Below are 20,721 nucleotides of genomic sequence, written 5' to 3' on the forward strand. Positions count from 1 at the left end.
CCATTCATAGACATAGGAATACTTAGAAGTGGAAAAATGTTTTGCTACATTTAATAATTTTTGTTTCAGCTTAGAAAATATATATTCATTTCAAATAATTGATTACATAAAAAAATGGGGTAGCCTACCGTACAACATTTGTAAGTATATTTTGCAATGAACAGTTCTTTATTCTACCAATTACACTAACATCATTATCATCCAAACATTAGATTACGTGGTCTGATACAGTCTCATGCCATCTCTTAGCCGGGTGTTCAATAGGTCTTCTTCCCCTAGGATGATACTGCAAGATCTCCTTAGGGATTCTTCACCTAGGCATTCTGTTTACATGATCTTTCCAGTTGTTCCTTAACCTTGCAATGTACTCTGATACCAGTTCTGTCCTTAACTCTTGTAGGATATCTTTATTCTTTTTATAATCCCATTTTGTGTAGCCAGCAGTGCGACTCATAAATTGCATTTCTGCTGCTGTAATTCTAGAGATGCCACATTTTCTGATAGTCCATGTTTCGTTACCATAATCCAAAGCTAGGTCAGGCTAGAGTTTTGTAAATGTTGATTCTTGTATGTTTCTGGATTAGAAATAGTCTCATGACTTTTTACAAATTTATTAATTTTGTTTGGAATGTCTGTCTCATTTGTGTAACTGAAGGAGTACTAACTTATTCATTTATATATTAATTAGGTACACATCTTTTAACAGTTTTAAATGACGTTGAATATTGTAAATTATTACACAATTGTTTCAAAATTAATTTAAATATAATGTTATATATTATAGCGATGTACAGAAGTACATATGATATTTCCATGCAGGAATTCTGTGTTATCATATGATGAAGAATCGGTGGAGCGGAGAAAAATTCTCACACATCTGTGATACAGTGCATGAGGGTTGGCCACTAAAAGGGAAAACTAGAGGTGGAGCTTAAACTGAGAGGATTCAATCCTGCATTGGAATTGGAATCCTGTGTGGCTTAGTGGATAGAGCGTCAGCATGTAGAGCTGAAAATCCTGGTTCAAATCCCAGTGCCAGAAATAATTTTTCTTCGCTCCACCAATTCTTCATCATTATGATAATGCAGAATTCCTGCACAGAAATATCATATGTACGTCGGTACGTTGCTATAATATGATATGCGTATATAATCACTTAGTGATTTAAGACGGCGCTCATTCCATCAGATCCCGGCCACTTAGTCACTCGTAATGAGTGCACCTCTGCACATTAGTATGTTGGACATTGTGCCACTGTCACACATCTGTGACACAGTGCATGGCCACTAAAAGGGAAAACTAAGAGGTGGAGCTTAAACTGAGAGGATTCAGTCCGGCATCAGGATTGGAATCCGGTGTGGCTTAGTGGATAGAGCGTCAGCATGTAGAGCTGAAAACCCGGATTCGAATCCCGATGCACCGCACCGCCCATCCTTCACCATAACGTTATATATATCGAATAAATTATTTTAAAAAGTATACATGTGAATAAAAACAAATCGAAAAAATACTATTAATATTTGGCATCTTCCAATGTTGTAATGAGTGCTTGACAGTAATTAATTTAATATTATAAGACATAAATAACCTAAAGGCATACTTACCTATATAAATAAAAAACAAAGCAAAGAAATGCTATTAATATCTAATTGGATCTCCCCATGCTGCAGTAATGCCTTAGCACTGTGTTAGCCTTGAAGAGATTACACTCTGAACCTGTTGCGTGCTGATTTCTTCATATCTTTCTGATGGTTTTTCGAGCCCAAAAATGCTTTTGGGTTTCTGCTGCGATACGATATTCGCAATTATTTTCTAAAAATTCTGTATTCCATTAAGATCCAGACTGTGATCTAGTCATTTCAATACTCGTATGTTTTTAGATTTCAGAAATTTCTACAGTTGTGAAAATATGAAAATTTATGCAGTATTTCTCAGAAATTAATCTAAATAATCAATTGAAAATAAATATTATAACATAGTGCAGAGTTATATCTATAATAGACTTCCATAGTGGGAGTAAATGATTTTGTACTTATTTTACTGTAGATCAACTATTGACCAGATATTTTGTATTCGACAGATAATGGAGAAAAAATGGGAGTATAAGGATACAGTACATTAGTTATTCATAGATTTCAAAAAGGCATATGACTCGGTTAAGAGAGAAGTTTTATATGATATTCTTATTGAATTTGGTATTCCCAAGAAACTAATTCGATTAATTAAAATGTGTCTCAGAGAAACGTACAGCAGAGTTCGTATAGGTCAGTTTCTGTCAGATGCATTTCCAATTCACTGTGGGCTAAAACAAGCAGATGCACTATCACCTTTACTTTTTAACTTTGCTCTAGACCAGACGTGGGCATCTGTAGTACATGTCGAACGGAGTCGAACGGAATGACGTGATCTCCCTCCCTCCACACCCCTAGCTGTTTACGCGGGGAACCTGTCCGACCGGTTGAGGTACAGCGGTGGATTTCACTAAAAAAAAGTCGCTCTCTGAGGAAGCTCCTGAAGTAAAAAAGTCGAAAAAATATTATTATTTCCACAAAGAATGGGAAAATGAATTCTTTTGTTGTGAAGAAGGGGAAAGCGTTAGGTGCTTATTATGCTACAAAATTTTACTAGCACGTTCAGCGACATTATGAAAAGACTCGTTTTAATAGAATATATTTTTTAATTTTATTTTTTATAATAATAGGAATAATAATGCTGGTGGTGGTGGCGGTGGCGGTGGCGGTGGCGGCAGCGGCGGCGAGAAGTAGTAACGTAATAATATCGTCGGTTTACAAACAAAACACATTAAGTAAAAATATTACGCCTGAGAAAAAGGTGCTTTTATTCCGACAAACCTGAATCCTCAAAATATTATTAATTTGAGTAAGTTATTTCATTTTAATTGTATTTTATTTTCCAATTCTAAATTTATACATATGCAGTATGTAAAATACATATTCCTTTTTCTCAGAAGTAATATTTCTGACTTAATGTATTTTGCTTGTAAAGCGACGTTATAATCATAATGCATTTCCTTTTCGGGGTGAAACGATAAATTAATTGACAGACGAGAGATGGGTCATTGATTTGGCTTTCCTGTGCGACATAATCTGCACTCTTACCGATTTCAACATTCCTCTTCAAGCAGAAGATAAAAATATCGTACACATGTACGATGAATTAAAGCTGTTTGTGTCACAACTGCGTCTATTTCTGATGCAGTTAATTCAGAGAGAATTTTATCATTTTCCTTCTTTAAAATCGCTTAATTTATCACCCGCTGTTAACATTAGCCACTTCTATCAAATACTGGAAAATGTAATAAATGAATTCACAGACAAAAGATTCAGTGATTTTAATAAGTTAGAGAATGAATTTCTATTATTTTTAATGCATTCTCCGTTAATGATCAATGTGTAAGATTAGACCTTCAGTTAGAAGTTCTTAGACTGAAAAATGACACGTTTACCAAGTGCAAGTGCACAAATATGGCTCGTTTAGATATATATAAACAACTTTGCAAAGTAAAATCTTCACATCTTCGGAGTTTTGTTATGAAAATTGCTTCTATGTTTGGCTCAACCTTTATTTGTGAACAGTTTTTTCTCAGTTGGCCATTGTAAAATCCAAATCAAGATAACGCATTTTAGACGAAAATTTATTCCATCAGCTCACAATTGCAATGTCTGACATAACTCCAAATTTTGAAACATTTGCTGATTTACGTGATGAAGAAGAATAAATGAAACCTTTCTTTTAAGGGCATGAGTCAATTGACGTAAATTGACAAAAACAACAAAGAACTTCAGTAAGAAATTTAAAAAATAGCATAATTGTTGTTTTTCTGTTTCTTAGTAATGTGCTTGATATTTTGTTAAGAATCTATTTTTTTCTTAGTTCCTTAATTTTATTTTCAAATGATGCAAATCAGTGACTGATGCCCTTTCAAAATAAATAGGTTCAGATTATGGCATTACATTTTAACTGTTGCAGAATTGTACTTTTTATGTCATTTTATAAGGTTTTTACAGTAATTGTTTAAATATTAGAAATACAGTTATGTTTCAGCTTTTTGTAAAATAGTTTGTATTTGTTTTGGAAAATTTGTTTTCTTTCATTGTCATTATTCATAAAAATAACATTTGCAGAAAACTGTATCTTCTTGTCCTGTGTAATTACTTAACGTTCCGTGTTTCAATACTTCACGTGATCCACCGCTGAGTATTACGTTAACAGGTGATGCGTGTTGCAGCAATCAGAGTAGTATGGCGCATCTCTTTAAATGCCCACGTCTGCTCTAGACTGTGCCATTAGGAAAGTCCAGGATAACAGAGAGGGTTTGGAATTGAACGGGTTCCATCAGCTGCTTGTCTATATGCAGATAATGTGAATATGTTAGGAGAAAATCCACAAACAATTAAGGAAAACACGGGAATTTTATTGGAAGCAAGTAAAGAGATAGGTTTGGAAGTAAATCCTGAAAAGACAAAGTATATGATTATGTCTCGTGACGAGAATATTGTACAAAATGGAAATATAAAAATTGGAAATTTATCTTTCGAAGAGGTGGAGAAGTTCAAATATCTTGGAGCAACAGTAACAAATATAAATGATGTTCGGGAGGAAATTAAACACAGAATAAATATGGGAAATGCTTGTTGTTATTTGGTTGAGAAGCTTTTATCATCCAGTCTGCTGTCAAAAAATCTGAAAGTTAGAATTTATGAAACAGTTATATTACTGGTTGTTCTGTATGGTTGTGAAACTTGGACTCTCACTTTGAGAGAGGAACATAGGTTAAGGGTGTTTGAAAATAAGGTTCTTAGGAAAATATTTGGGGCTAAGAGGGATGGAGTTACAGGAGAATGGAGAAAGTTACGCAACACAGAACTGCACACATTGTATTCTTCAGCTGACATAATTAGGAACATAAAATCCAGACGTTTGAAATGGGCAGGGCATGTAGCACGTATGGGCGAATCCAGAAATGCATATAGAGTGTTAATTGGGAGGTCGGAGTGAGAAAGATCTCTAGGGAGGCCGAGACGTAGATGGGAAGATAATATTAAAATGGATTTAAGGGAGGTGGGATATGATGATAGAGAATGGATTAATCTTGCTCAGGATAGGGACCGATGGCGGGCTTATGTGAGGGCAGCCATGGACCTCCGGGTTCCTTAAAAGCCAATAAGTATGTAAGTAAGTAAGTAAGTTAGTTTACTGTAGACATCTGCATGAATTATTCCTTCCACAAGACTTAACTATCTCACAATGTGACTATTGATGTACTCCACAGCATTTGACTGTGAGAATGCTTCACGGCCAGGCCCAAACAGGATAGATGATTCTTCTCACTCTTTGTCGCTTTCCCATCAGTTACATGGAGGTTGAATTCCGACTTATCAGGGAAGATGATGATATCCCACGTCATCTGCCCATATAGCGTGTATCATTGTTTCTTAATATTTTCTATCAACAAAGGTTTCTGACTTCGACTTCCATGTAATTTTGAATCTATGAATCTGTTTCTAGTGTATGACTTGTAAAATCGACTTTACAGGTTTTCAGCCATTCATATCTCAAGTCAGCAGAATTTGTAGGGGTTAGCTTAACACAGCGAGTATTTCCAGCTTTTTATGACAGAGTGGCAGAAGCCAATTGTGCAGGCAGTTTTTCTTGTGCATGACTCCTGAGCTGATAAAACAACAGAACACTGTCCTTTCTTGGTGTCAGTTCAGCTCCTTTGCACATTTTGCTAAATTTGCGCAAAGAGAAGCTTTAGGTCACACATCAATTTTAAGCAGTTATGTTCTCCTATTATGCTTAAAACCAAGTCAAAATAAAAAAAAATTGCTGGAATAGAAATCTGAATTCATTATTTATGATTTCAATAGATTCAGTTTTAATTTAAGCCAAGGTTTAAGTCATTTTTTAAATTCTTACTTAATATTAATTCTCAGTATAATATAAAAATCCATGAACTGTGTTAATAATTTTATCCATAACTGGTACCTAAACTGGTTTTTATTTCACCGTCCTTAGTAACCTAAACAATGACTTTATTCACAGCAGTGAATTCACACAATTCAAATGTGCTGACAAGATGCCAGAAACCCAACTTTGAGTGCACACAATTCTGTGTGACTTAAATTGTGGCTTTCTGTTAACGTACGTACAGTAACGAATATATTATACAAATCTGGCTTTCAGGTAGAAGCTCCCTGTGAAGCAGGCTTGAATAATTTCAAGGTTTCTGGCGTCTTGTCAGCCCATTTGAGTTGTGTGGATATAAAGGGAAGAATTGTGACGGTGTCGTCTGTAGTTCCTGGGGTAGCTCAGTCGGTAGAGCATTTGTGCACTAAGCGAAAGGTCCCAGGATCGATACTCAGCCTCGGAACAATTTTTCCCTTGAAATTATTCAAATTATTCAGTTCAAAATTCGTTTAGGAAGTTGTAATTTTGGATTTTTTCTTGGCTTCTTGTCCTAGATGCATAAGTTATTTTTTATAGTACAGTCTAACCATGTGCATTCTTTCACCTACTTGAAAAATTTTCATTTTTTGAGACATACATTTTTCTTTCTTATCAATGATCTCAAGTTAATTTTAGTTAGATGATTCCAGATATGAAATTTTTGTTTATGTATTACTAGATGTTAAAATTACAACTGAAGCTTTTAAAATATAATTGATCTAATAGTAGAATAAATAGAACAATGAAGAAGAAATTCAATTAAATTTGTTACAATATACAGTAAAAATGCAGCACTTCGCTTGTTTCATTCACTATGGACTGAAACAACCCAGAACTCACCACGAGGAGGTGGCTGCATGTTGAGTTCCGCCCTGCCCATCCCAACCTCCCTACCATGTGGGCAAGTCCGCCGTATTATTATGATTAAATGTAATATTCTTCGATATGAATCTATATCATACATGTTTATCGTATTATTCCATTTGGCATCTTTTTATGTCAGTTTTTGGAAATTTTATAAAAAAGTCAAATCATTACAGCACAACATACAATCACTGCATTCTGTTACAAGAGCCAGACGTTAATTATTATGACATTTGCTTGCTTTGTTAGTTGCTTTCTCTTCATTTCTGTGTCTTTTTTTTTTTTTCTTCCTTTTCTCTCAATGTTTTTATGTGTCCTGATTTATTTCTTATTTCTTTTTTAATATCATTCCTCATTTTCAGAAATAATTTCAACATTGAAACTAGCTTACATTTAAATAATCCCTTTACAAAATATTCAGTATTGGTTTTTACTACTGTACTTAAGAATATATTGCCACATTGACAAATACTTTCCTTCCTTTCTTTTTCTCTTTTGTCCTTTGTTTTTCTTTCTCTGTCTTGTCTCTCTTCCTCTGTCTCTATTTCTTTCTCTTTGTTTCATATTTCTCTCTTTTATTTCTGTTCATTTCTTAATTTATTTTAGCATTAAATCACAGAGCAGTAACATAAATCCTAAGAATATTATCAGTAAGTACACAAAATTAAGTTAAATTTAATCACAAATATGTCAACATATGAAGTAACTCCAGCTGCTGAAGGACTGTAGAATAAGATTAAGAAAATTTGACCCAGTAAATTGAGTAATTTACACAGTAGAGAAATTGAATTCTATTTCCAAGTTAGTGGTAAATAACTGGAAGAAAAGAAAAGTCATATGAAATTCATCTAAAGATTTAAATTTTAGTGCTATTCTATAGACAAGATTCCATGTTTCTAAAATTAAATAAATGATTAAGTGTGGTTCTTCATTGTATAAAAAATTAGCTTCTTCGTAAATACCTCTTGTTTTTTACTTTTCACAGACATATTTCACACATAATGGCACATATTAATGGATATGTAGCTAAAAGCAAAGTACGTTACCAAGTAACAGAAAACAATAGTGTATTTAACTGCTTTCACTGTTGTGGGTTTTCATATTGTTATGCCTTTGCTACTACATGTTTAAGTCAATAGTTTTCGCCAGGCCTTCTGTTTTGCAGAAGGTAATGATTGTGCTTTGCTATTATTTATCCTATAATTTGCAAATAATACTAATAATAATAATAATAATAAAAATAATAATAATAATGCATAAGATATCATTTACAACCATAACCAATAACGAAGTTGTGCAAATTAAATTTAATGTGAGTAACATTTGGAGTTTCTAAGGAATACTATAGGGCTTTGTTGAATAGATGTTTCATATGTCATCTGAAATTGATACTAAGCAGTGAAAAGATTGTTTTTTTTTCTTAAATCACTTATTAGCAATAATTAATTTCATTAGTCAAGAACTATACCGAACTATGCATTTTATTTGCTTTGCTGCTCTATTAACTGAACTTTTTTATTAGGAAAAATGTATATCCGTTAAACATTTTTTAATATAGAAGAGAGAGAAAAATAAAACACAAATATTCATTCGTTCATTGATTCATTCATTCATTAATTGATTGATTCATTTATTGATTAATTGATTGATTGATTGATTTATTCATTCATTCTTAAACTATAGAACCTGATCAGGGTTGCCAGATTCTCTCATCAGGAATCCAAGACAAGTTATGTTACTGCATTCCTACCTTAATGTGACTACACATTTGAATTAATTAAATTTGCAATACTATGTATTTTATTCGTTTTATGTGTTTCAACTAATTATGTTGGGCCTAAACTTTTAATTTTGTTACATTTTTGCTAGATTATGAAATTTCCTTTGAATTATTGATAAAAATCTTGAAAAATGTCATATTACAGCCTGATGTATACATAATGCATGATATACAATGTTTAAATCCTATCAATAATGAATCAATTTCCAAAGGCAGTAAAGAATAAAGATACTATACATTATAATATCTAATACATACTAGGCCTATATTATTATCGTTTTTATTTCAATACAACCCGATAAGAGTGCCAGACAGCATTGACGATGACTTTGAACATACGAGGGGGGACCCAAAAATAACAGGAATGGTTTTTTTTTTTTTTTTACTCTATATTCACAGTACTGTAGTCCCCTTCAAAGTATTGTCCATGTGCATTAATGCACTTATCGCAACGCTTTTGCCACTGCTGAAAACAGTGCTGAAACTCTTGAGGCAGGATACCGTTCAATGCCATTAACCTGTTTTCTTTGATGTCATCCACACCACTGAATCACTTTCCTTTCAGACATTTCTTCATCCATGGAAACAAAAAAAAGTCCGACGGAGCCAGATCAAGTGAGTAGGGTGGATGAGGCACAAGCACCATGTTGTTATTTGTCAAAAACTGTCGGACCATCAGAGCTGTGTGGGCTGGAGCATTGTCGTGGTGAAGCAACCAGTTCCCATTTCTCCACATTTTGGGCCGTTTTCGTTGCATACTCTCTCGTTGGTTCACTGTTTGTCATGGCGGAACTAACTCTTTGTGGACAATGCCATTCACATCATCAAAAAAAAACAAATCAACATTGTTTTCACATTGAATCACATTTGATGTGCTTTCTTGGGTCGTGGTGAATTTGGTGTTTTCCACTGGCTCGATGCTTGCTTTGATTCTGGATCGTACCCATAACACCAAGACTCGTCCCAAGTCACAATTCTTTTAAGAAAATTTGGATCGTTCTGTGCTTCACTCTTAAAGTCGCGGCAAACTCTCACGTGGTTTTCTCTTTGGTCATCTGTGAGCAAGCGAGGAACAAATTTTGCAGACACCCGTCTCATCTTCGGTTAAAATTCGCTGGACCTTGCTCCATGACAGGTTCGTTTGATTTTGGCAATGTTTTCGTCATTTCTTCCTGTCGAAGGACGCCCGGGGCATGGCATGTCTTCAGTTGACATGTTGCCAGATTTGAAATGGGAAAACCACTCGTAGACCTGTGATTTCCCCAAAACATCATCATTAAAGACTTCCCAAAGCATTCCAACGGTCTCGGCTGCAATTTTCCCTAACAGAAAACAAAATTTCACACACACTCTTTGTTCCTTGTAGTCGGCCATCTCACTAATCGCCAAACGATTGACACAGGAACGCAAACAACATAGCACCACAAACAAACTACTTAACTCAGACTGACGCCAGCTCACTAATGGTCGTGGGAGACCCCAAACTAACACCACCTAACAGCACAACTTGTAACTACAAAGCATGTGCGCGCAACAGTTCGGTTCCGGTTACTTTTGGGTCCACCCTCGTAGATTAGATAGGGTCTTGAAAATATGAATGAGGAATTTTAAAAATAATTTTGTAGGAAAGAGCAAAAAATTGTATTTTTCCTATTCTTTTGACATTCCGGAACAAATGTAACTCAATCCAGGACACAGGACACACCATTAAAATCCAGAACAATCCTGGAAAATCCAGAATGTGTGGCAACCCTGAACCTGATTCTTTGGCATGTGTGTATTGTTGGATAATAGTTGCGTGACTGATTGTAAGGTAGTATAACCTACTTGTCTCGGGAAGTGAGGAGTATCAGACATTAAAGATTAAGAATCGTATTTTAGAATTCCTTCCTGATTACAAAGCCAACACACATTAGTAATGGGTTGTGTATATTCATTGTAATGTAATTGTATTGTGTAGTGTATTGAAAATTCATAGATACGCCCTACAACCGAAAATATTTTGTTCTGTTTTCATTTGGTATTAATTTTATTTAAAATGTTATCCAGAATACCTTTTTTTTATGAAGATAATAACACCTCCTTAAGTGTAACTGAAAACAATAATTCTCAAACACTCAGAATATATAAATGAAGGCATAGATTGTTTATGGAACAACATAAATTTATTGAATTGAATCTGTCACTTGATGTTTTGAACGTTAGTATATGGAGAAGAAAGATTTTTTTAACTGACAGGTGCTGTACCCCTCCCCCTGTAACTTTTCCAAACTCAACCAAAGAAGCATGATAAATCAAATCGGAACAGGCAATTAGTTCTTGATTCACTGTTGTGTTCAGGCTGAAGTCAGTGGTCACTGCTCTAAAAAATTAGATCACTCTATCTTTCTCCCATATTTTTCTATCGTAATTACTCTCTTCCCTTTATTTTTTTCTTTCCCTTTTCTGCTATCTTCAGCGTCTTCTCTATTTCTTTCTAATTGTCTTTATTTCTCAGTTTTTACATTATCACGAGTTTCAAAGTGATTCCCAAATTCTTTGAGCAATACCTATATTAAGAGTGTAGAATTTCTAGATACTGGATACTGTTGATGCCTTTCACAACACTTTCCTACAGTACTAGGAAAAATGGCAGACTAGGTACGTCAGTGTAGAAAATTTCAGTGGATTCTTTTCCAGAGTATATCTGTCGACCTAACACTGAAACTAGCATTGTTATTATTGCTATTAAATTAGCAAAAGTAATAGCATCAGTTCATCACTAGTTCAGTTAGAAAATCAAAACATATTATTATTATTATCATTATTATTATTATTATTATTATTATTATTATTATTATTATTATTATTATTATTATTATTTACTGTACTATACATTAGTGAGATCGAAAGTCGAATATGCATCTGTAGTTTGGAACTCTATTACAAGTACTGATTCGGCAAAACTGGAAAATATTCAAAGGAAATTTATTTCATTATGTTCGTACAGATTTCTGCCTCATAACTCCGGGTATAACTATGATAAAAAATACGAGCACTTTAAATGTCGAAGCTTGTATGCTAGACGTCATGATCTCGATTATTTATTCTTATGTAAGGTCCTCAAAGGTGACATTAATTGTCAATCTTTCTTAAACAGTATCAGCCTTCGTATTCCTATGAAGGACATGAGACATCACAAACTCTTCTGTATTAGAAATTCTAAATCATCCTCGCCAGATGTATTAAAAATGCTAACTTACATGTAGGCGATTTCGATCCATTCAATGTATAGAATTATTAGAATATGGCAATGTCTTCGATAATATTATTTGCATAATCCTTATACACGAATTGGTAATACTTTTGTATGAATCAACACCTTTCCATAATTTTTTTTTTAGTATTAATTCTTGTAAATTAATCACTGTAGTCTATGTTCTTCACTTTGTTGTTATCTTAATTATTTAATCTGTACCATAGTTGTTCATTTTATTGTATTAATTGTATCACTGTGCTGGACTTTTATTGGCCAATGGCTGTTGTCCAGCACACATATATCAATAAATTATTATTATTATTATTATTATTATTATTATTATTATTATTATTATTATTATTATCATCATCATCATTATCATTATTATCATCATTATTATTATTATTATTATTATTATTATTATGATTATTATTATTATTATTGGTGGTGGTGGTGGGGGCAGTGGCTCCAGGGCTGGAAAAAGAAGTTTCTGAATAGCTGATTTATGAGTAAAGAATTTCAAATTGGAAATAGAACAAATTAAGTGTTTTGTTGTACAGTACTAAAAGCTATAGAAACAATTACGTTTACCTCACCAGACACATCTGTCACTCTGGGATGTAATGGAGAATGTGTGGATAGATGTAAAATCGTCTCCTGACTATTTCAGAATTGAAGTCAATTTTGTTGATACAAGTGAATTTCCCATAAAGTTTTAAGAACTGTTATTGAAGAACAGAACTTTTTCAACAGAATTGGTGCTTCTCAGATATTTTGTCTCGTTTTCTGATGGATTGAACAAAAAGGTTTGTTAATGGATGGGAACTACGGATAAGTTATGCCGAGCTCTACATATTTATTAGTTCTTTTCACTAATCTCCTTACTTTATTTACAAATTTGAGATAATGGAAAGACATTGTGTTCATTTTGGATAATGAATTCTTGAAGGGAGACAGATTGCACTGGTGTTTTAGGCATGTGTCACTTGGTATACCGTTATAATATTCAAAACAATATAACATCATAGGTTTTATGATCTTGTTTTCAGGACAAAGAGGGAAATGATCTGTGGGAACTGCCTGTTTTTACTTCAGAGAACTGTAGTCATATCCTGTTGATCACAAAGTATAATAATCACCCTACTTGCTAGAAAAATCTTATTTTTGTATGTTACAATTTGTTATCCTACTTCACCTCCATTTTGTTCCAATTATGTGATTTAATGTAAAATGATATTACGCAATTGTAAGTCTTGTTCACATACACAAAAAATTGTACTATGTTGATAGAAAATATAACTTTCTTTCTTCTTTTTGATTTAGGCTGCAAAAGGAGCAGTTAAGGAACTAAAGGAGCTACCCTTCTACTCACAGAAGAAAATTGATGTGTACTGAAATAGCATTTCTGAATTATAATTGGAATAAACGTGAAGTAATTTTAAAATGCCATTAATTTTTTTCCATAATGGATGATTACGACTCGAAGGCTTTTAATGCCTATTATAAGTATTTTATATATTTGAGTAAGCTGTTAATATAAAATCTTAGTAATACAGGTTTATTCAAAAAGAAGGAGCAGATTTCAAATATTTATTTCATCCAAATTACAAAAGATAGAAACACAATTCCAACATTCCTAGACAGACGAAAGTTTAAATTTTTTAACAGTCCGGGTAGAAGTTCCAATCACAGCCGCATTGGCGCTGTTGATTGCAGTGTTAAGGCCAATGTCAGGCATAGGGGGGATAAAAACACGGTCTTTTATGTAACCCCACAGATAAAAATCACAAAGAGTGAGTTCTGGAGACCTGGGAGGCCACCGGCGATGAAGTTGATCTCCTCCTCCTCTTCCAATCCAACATCCTGGAATGTGTCATTGTTGTGGTCGTCAGGATACAATGCTTGCAATAACTGCAGTTTGTACGGCTTCATGTGCAGACGGTGTTTCAAAACTCGCCATACCATTGGTTGAGGAGTGTTCAGTTCTCTGCTTGCTCGTGTTGTGGGTTTTTTTGGGCTCCTTTCGTAAACTGTACGAATATGCTCGACATTTTCATTCAATGTGCGTGGACATCCCGTGCTTTTCTGTTTGCAGATGCAACCATCTTCTACGAATTTTCGATGCCACTGCTAAATCTGCTTATGACGAGGCCGTTGTTTATTAAATTGACGGCGAAAAGCACGTTGAATTTCAATAATGGACTCTAGTTTTGCTAATTGCACACAAAATGCTTTTTCCTATTGTGTCACCATTTTACTACAGACAATCAACAGCGCCAATGCGGCCGCGTATGACAAGCAACAGCGCCAATGCGGCCGTGATTGGAACTTCTACTAGGACTTCAAAATTTAAACTTTCGTCTGTCCAGAAACGTTGGAATTGTGTTTCTATCTTTTGTAGTTTGAAAGAAATAAATATTTGAAATCTGCTCCTTCTTTTTGAATAGTCCTGTATATTTTGTAATGTACATGTATACTGTATTAATATTCGTATTTTTGTATGTTAACAATGGAATAAAATTGTCTGTTACATTTGAACTGCATTTGCTATTTTTAAAACTCGTAAATGTTCTAGGTTAGTTTCACATAATGTTCATATCTTTAAATAGTGGTACGAAATCTAGTAATTATGCAGTCGTGTATAGAAAATTTGAGAAGTCTGGCTTAGATTTTTTTAAATTTTAGTTGGTTATTTAACTACGCTGTATCAACTACTAGGTTATTTAGCATGATGAGATTGGTGATAGCAAGATGTTATTTGGCGAGATGAGGCCGAGGATTCGCCATAGATTACCTTGTATTCACATTACGGTTGGAGAAAACCTCGGAAAAAACCCAACCAGGTAATCAGCCCATGCAGGGATCGAACCTGCGCCTGAACGCAACTTCAGACCAGCAGGCAAGCGCTTTAACCAACTAAGCCACGTGCCGGTGGCTCCTGGCTTAGTTTCCCACCATTGTGATGAAATGTAGAAGACAGCATATTCATTTCATTGTAGTAGCTGATTAATATGTTTACCAGATGTCCCAGTTTCCTGGGGACTGTCCCCGAATATTTCCGGATTTTCATTGTTTATTATTATAATTTTATGAAAATGCTGTTGAATATATCGGTGTCTGCTGAATTCATTCACAAGATAAGATAACTGTGGAATATATATTGTTGAGACCTGCTCTAGAAAGAGAAAAGATTTGACGGGACTGTCCTTTATTTTCATTCAAATGTAGAAGGACTTGACCTGATGAATATGATTTAGTTGACGAAATTTCTTGCTTGAAAAAATATGTGATTTCAGACAAAATAGCAAATTGGAATGAAGAAAATGTCACACTGCTCAAAATCAAGTGAAATTTTTTTAATTTTTCTCTCAAAAAATGATTCGCCATGCATAACTTCAGAAATTGATTAATCTATGCCTGTGTTTTCCTGGAAGTAATGATTTCATTGGAGAGAGTTTTTTTCTTCCCCTCAGTGAACATGATGTGGACATTGCAAAAATCCAGAATGAGTTTAGAAACTGTTGGAGCCATGCGTGCTATTTTAACCTACTTCAGCATGACTTGTTAGAAGCAAAATTGGGATCCAAAGAGGACCTACTTAAAAAATATTCACATTTCTGAAAAATTCCAGTAGTTTAAGTAGCAGTTAAGCAGAATGGATATAATGAATATTTTTAATGCGTAAATTGAATTAGTATTTTAATTCTTTAAAGTGTAAAAACAATATTATTGAATAGCAAACTAAGAGAAATGTCAAAAGTAATATTTTTATATGTCGATACCATCCCCGAAAATTGTGAAAAAATCTGGTAACCTTAGATTAACAAATTCTGACCTTTTTCTTGAAAAGTGCGTATGTTTAAGGAATATGAATGTATTACAGATGAAGTTTAGACAAACGCACATGCAAATGGATTACACATACAGGCCTATTGTGCTATGAATTTTGATACAGGCGAGAAATAAGCAAGTAAATTATGCATGCAGCTTCCTTATTCAGCTGTAGGAATCCTTTCGTGTCGTAACTCCACGAGACTAGCAAATCAGGTTTAGGTTTCTTCCAGAAGAATGCATTCTGAACACTTCAATAGCCCTGAAAAGTGCATTGTTCTTAGCCAAGAAGTCTTAGTTTTCAAAATTTACAGAATGATGCTCTTTTGCTGTGTGTTTAATGAAATTGATGTGACAAAAGGTTTTGCAACTATAATTTAAAATCTTTCAGTTTTCTGGAGTTAAGAAAGATATTAGGTCTCTGCATTTAACTATTTGCAAAGATCGTACGAGTAGTATACTATTCTTCCGCTCTTTTTATCTCCGGATGAAGAGAGATATTTCGAAATGTATTTTATTCTATATTCTATATGTGATTAAAAATGGAAAAAGTACAATGCAAACTCTCTTAAATAAGCCACCTGCTCTTTCTTCCCATATTTAAAATTGTCTTATGTACAGTTTTTTTGTCTAATGTTGGCTGTCCATCATTCACCCATATGAAGCCAGTTATATAGACCAATTTACTAACAGAGTCATTGCCCAGGGTGCGCCTTATGAGGCTGGTCTGTACTACACCTGCAATGAGATGATGATGGAAATTTGTTGGGATGCCACAGGGGATGTCCTGAAGAAAAGCCCTGTGTTACCTTGACTACGGGCTTGCTAGCACAAGTCATAAATCGGAGGTATGCCACAGATCGAACCCAGATCTACAGGATTATGAGTCCAGTGGTGTAGGCACTGAACCACCGTGTAAAATATTTTTAATGAATGTGAATTTGTTAACTATGATCTTATTGTAAACTTTATTAAATATGCCTAATCGCGTTTTCATTTAATATTATTTTAGGTTCGTGTTGGCATGATATTCTGTGTATATTCCATGATAGTGGGCTCAGAGATCATCTTTTACACGTAAGTAATTTTAAAAGTGTAAACCCTACTTAATATTCATTTCTGTAAATCTCTAGTGTGATAAAGTTTATTTTCACATTTAATAGGAATTTTTTCATTTTAATAATTACCATAAGTACCTAGTAATTTAACTCTAGTTACTCAGTTGTTATCATGTTTATGTTCGAAGGAATATTTAACTGTTTTTCTTCTATTTTTAATATGCAGCTGATAACTTGACGTAGTAGACGTTTTACTTCCATTAAATTGCTGCTATCATTTTATTGTGTCTCCTCTTTATTTTTGATCTTCGTTTTCACTATTAGAATAAAATTAAAAGCAGCTCTTAATTGAAATGTATATGGATACAGTAACACTTACAAGGAATCTCTTGAGTGTGTGTGGTCGCAAGTGCAAACTCTAGTAAGGCTCATTTGAAAGTGTTGTGTTAACAATTATGACAGGAAAAATATTAGCTGCTAATGACCCAACATATGCATCAGAAGGGTGACAGAAAATGAGTGTCCAGGACGTGCAGAGATCAACCCTTTATGGGATGTATGTATTACACTACACATAATGGACATCATCGATATTCAAGAAATGTTCAAAACAAACCATTAACTTGCACCAAGAACACAGAATGAAAGTCCCGCACCATGGCGTTGTGATCTAAGCATCCTGCCTAGGACCCACGTTACGGAATGCGCGCTGGTTCGAGTCCTCATGGGGAAGAGATTTTCTCATGAAATTTTGGACAGTGTATGGGACTGGTGCCCACCCAGCATTGTGATGCACTTGGGGAGCTATGATAGGTAGCGAAATCAGGTTTCACAAACCAGCTATAACGGCTGAGGGGATCATCATGCTAACCACACGATACCTCCATTCTGGTTGGATGATCGTCCACCTCTGCTTCGGCATGTTGACGTGAGGCCAGCAGCCGGCTGGTCGGTCTTGGCCCTTCATGGGCTTTAGTGCCATGGATTTACTTTGCTTTTTACACCGAATTAAAAATGACGCCCGAAAATTTGTAGAAAAGAGAAACAAACTTATCTCATCATTCAGTAACGAATTTGTTTTCAACTCCGACCAGTTGGGATTTGAAGAGGAAATCATATGAAAGGAACCCTGAAAATTAGAGGTACCAAGAGAGTTGTATCAAGATCAACGAACATAAATGCCCTAAGGCATTTGTATACAATTATGCCGACTGTTAATCTGGATGGTAAATTGACTGGGAAGTTATTTATTGTGCTGCGAGAAGTTGGAGGTGCTCTGCCTCCTACGATTTTTTCTCGTGTCAGTGTTCTTACAAGGGCATTACGGCAATATTTACGTCACAGCAAGCAAGCAAGAGTGGGAAAATGGGCTTAGCAGATCTACAGCTATGGTATGAGCATGCTTTTGGCCAATAGCTGGTGAAAATAACTTGCTTTTGCTTGATTCCTGGTCTGCAGGGGCGAATGCTAGTCACGAAAGTTAGGCTTGCTCTTTTATTCATAGGGAAAGATGGGAGGATATAATAATTCATAATGAATCAAAATAATCAGACCCACATAAATAATTCATTTTATAATTATGAAATCATTATGAGTCATGGATCATATTCGCTTATCAGATGCAGAAGTTCGATATAATATAACAAACATGGCCAACAAAACAGTTTATTTAGTTTTTTTCGACCCTGCCAACCAATGCATATTGTTGTATTGAGCTGCACTGAACGAGCGCACATATTCTCTATAATGTCTGTCTTCTCTTGAATAGTCCTTTGGGAAAATGGATTTAATAATGGCGTTTCAATAACACACAATTCCGAACTCATTGCAATACTTCAAATTAATGTTTAAGAATTAATAATACATGCAGCAGCTAACACATGCATTCCGCTCATACAATTATATTGCACTCGCAAATCACAGCACATTCCCGCTGTCAATACTGCTCTGGGTAACGTTAAATAGTCGTTGGTGTAGCTCTCGGACCAGAGCTTCAAACAACATATATGCATGTGCGCTTAGGATGGACCAAGGAGGAAGGCACTTGTGCGCGCATCATATTCTCGCTATTTCTACGCCTTCCCTGTAGCTCCAAGAAACGAGCAAGCGTTGCGATACTTGCGGTGTGCAACCTGCGGATGGTATTACGCCTATACAGTATTCCAAAAATCAAAAGAAATTTTGATGTACGTAACGCCATTTTGAGAAATACACATTCTACGAAAATATTGGGCTTGCGCAGCAAGCATACCATGCCCTGAGAAATCGCCCCTGTTGGTCTGCATATAAAAATCGTACTTCTTTAGAGCAAACTATGCCTCCTGAAAATTGTGTGACATTGCAATTCATACCACCTGGAACCATTGGACAAATTCAGCCTCTGGATGTTTGTTTTTTCCGTGCCTATAAAACATATTATCGCACCATCTGCAGTTACGCCTTAAAGTATAACCAGTTTCACGATAAACTCCACGACACACTGTTTCGCATTCAGTTGCATGCCATCACATTCCATCAGTTTTCGCCATCACGTTATACCAATATGATTCTATATGCATTTTTAAGAGTGGATTCCTAGCTGAACGTCCTGAATGGTTATAACTCCCAAAAAGTTTGCCTTCGATCTTGATGGTGCAAACCTTTGTGATCAGTATGGCGCGTCATTTTTCGTTTTGTGTTCATGGTGCAAGTTAATGATTTGTTTTGAACATTTCTTGAATGTCGACGATGTCCATTAAAGGAGCAGTCCGCGATAAAATTCCATATTTCGATTATATTATAGGATGTTTACCAAAGTAATCCTTGGATTAAAGGCGTTTGTCGCATCGCTCTACGCCTTTTAGTTTGCGAAATATTAAAGGTCTTACTGCAAGCTCTGACGTCATAGCCACTGATCGCTTCATAAGACTGCGTTGTAGTTCCGTTTGACATGCAGCATAGAACGAGTAAATATATATTCATACGTTACAGTCAGTTATTATTAACACACTTAGGACCTATCACATGCATATACTGTAATAATAATAATAATAATAATAATAATAATAATATTAATAATAATAACTTACCCATTTTGAATTTCATACTCATAGTGATTAGAACAACTTGGATCTGGTAAGGGTTCAAACTGAAAACGTTTAATATGTCGATCCATTATAACCTACGTCAACGCCTTCACTGAGTGAGTGAATGTATTTGAGGCGTGAAATATTCGTTATGAATGGACTGCAAATACGTGTTTATCTCACGTCAATAATAAATTAGTAGATGGTTTATATTATTCTATTGCGTCATAGTTGTTGAGTCACACGGTTTAGGCACGAAGCTATGTTTGGGGGAACCTCTAAAACATGTGGATCATCGAATTGCGGCAGTTGATAACCAGAACTACTTCCAAGACATTTTTCTGTATAGTATCTTCTCTCCACGCATTTTTCTTCCAGCTGTATGTTTCGTCTTCCACCCATCGTTTAGTGGCTTTAGAGTACTGGAGTCTGGAGCCAGTTACATCTCTTTTCACGTTGTAATTATGGTCCATTATCGCAATCATAGTTCTTGTTACCATTCCACCATATGGAAAGTGTTTTCTCTTAGGAGTGTAAAGCAATCTCTCGTTATGGTGTGATTCAAATTTGCTGGTGTGACAAAATTGATTAATCTGATTTAGGTCTTTTAAAAGGGCAGGGTTACATACAACTTTTTTCAAAGCATTGTAATCGCTGGATCCAGGTTCGATCCATTCCTTCTCACTATTGTATGGGTGAGTGTGCACATTTTTTATTATGTCTCTGTTTCTCCCCATTCGTGTATATTACAAACAAGATTTAATACAGAAATGAATCTGTCTTCTAAGTCGTCATAATCACCTTCACATGTAGCACAAGACCACATAAGTGTGATTTATGATGCTCTCTTTCCACATTTGTGCGGCGGCTTTAAGCTTTTTGCCATGTGCCAAATGTCAAATTGATAGCCCATCC

General features: G+C 34.9%; 1 protein-coding gene across 3 annotated transcripts in view; it reads left to right on the plus strand.

Moving 5' to 3' along the window:
- fu (STKc_STK36 domain-containing protein fused) overlaps positions 1-14,390 on the plus strand; it is a 36,905-nt gene extending 22,515 nt beyond the window's left edge. For 2 of the 3 annotated variants that reach the window (XM_069828021.1, XM_069828036.1), the window contains exon 11: positions 13,176-14,390. In XM_069828021.1, coding sequence (XP_069684122.1) covers positions 13,176-13,247 — 72 coding nt within the window. In that variant the 3' untranslated portion in view covers positions 13,248-14,390. Of the gene's footprint in view, positions 1-69; positions 141-13,175 lie in introns of all 3 variants that reach the window. The other variant, XM_069828029.1, reaches the window with a different exon arrangement.
- Positions 14,391-20,721: the final 6,331 nt, after the last annotated feature.

Source organism: Periplaneta americana, chromosome 1 (genome assembly GCF_040183065.1).
Source record: "Periplaneta americana isolate PAMFEO1 chromosome 1, P.americana_PAMFEO1_priV1, whole genome shotgun sequence".
Classification (NCBI taxonomy): Eukaryota; Metazoa; Arthropoda; class Insecta; order Blattodea; family Blattidae; genus Periplaneta; species Periplaneta americana.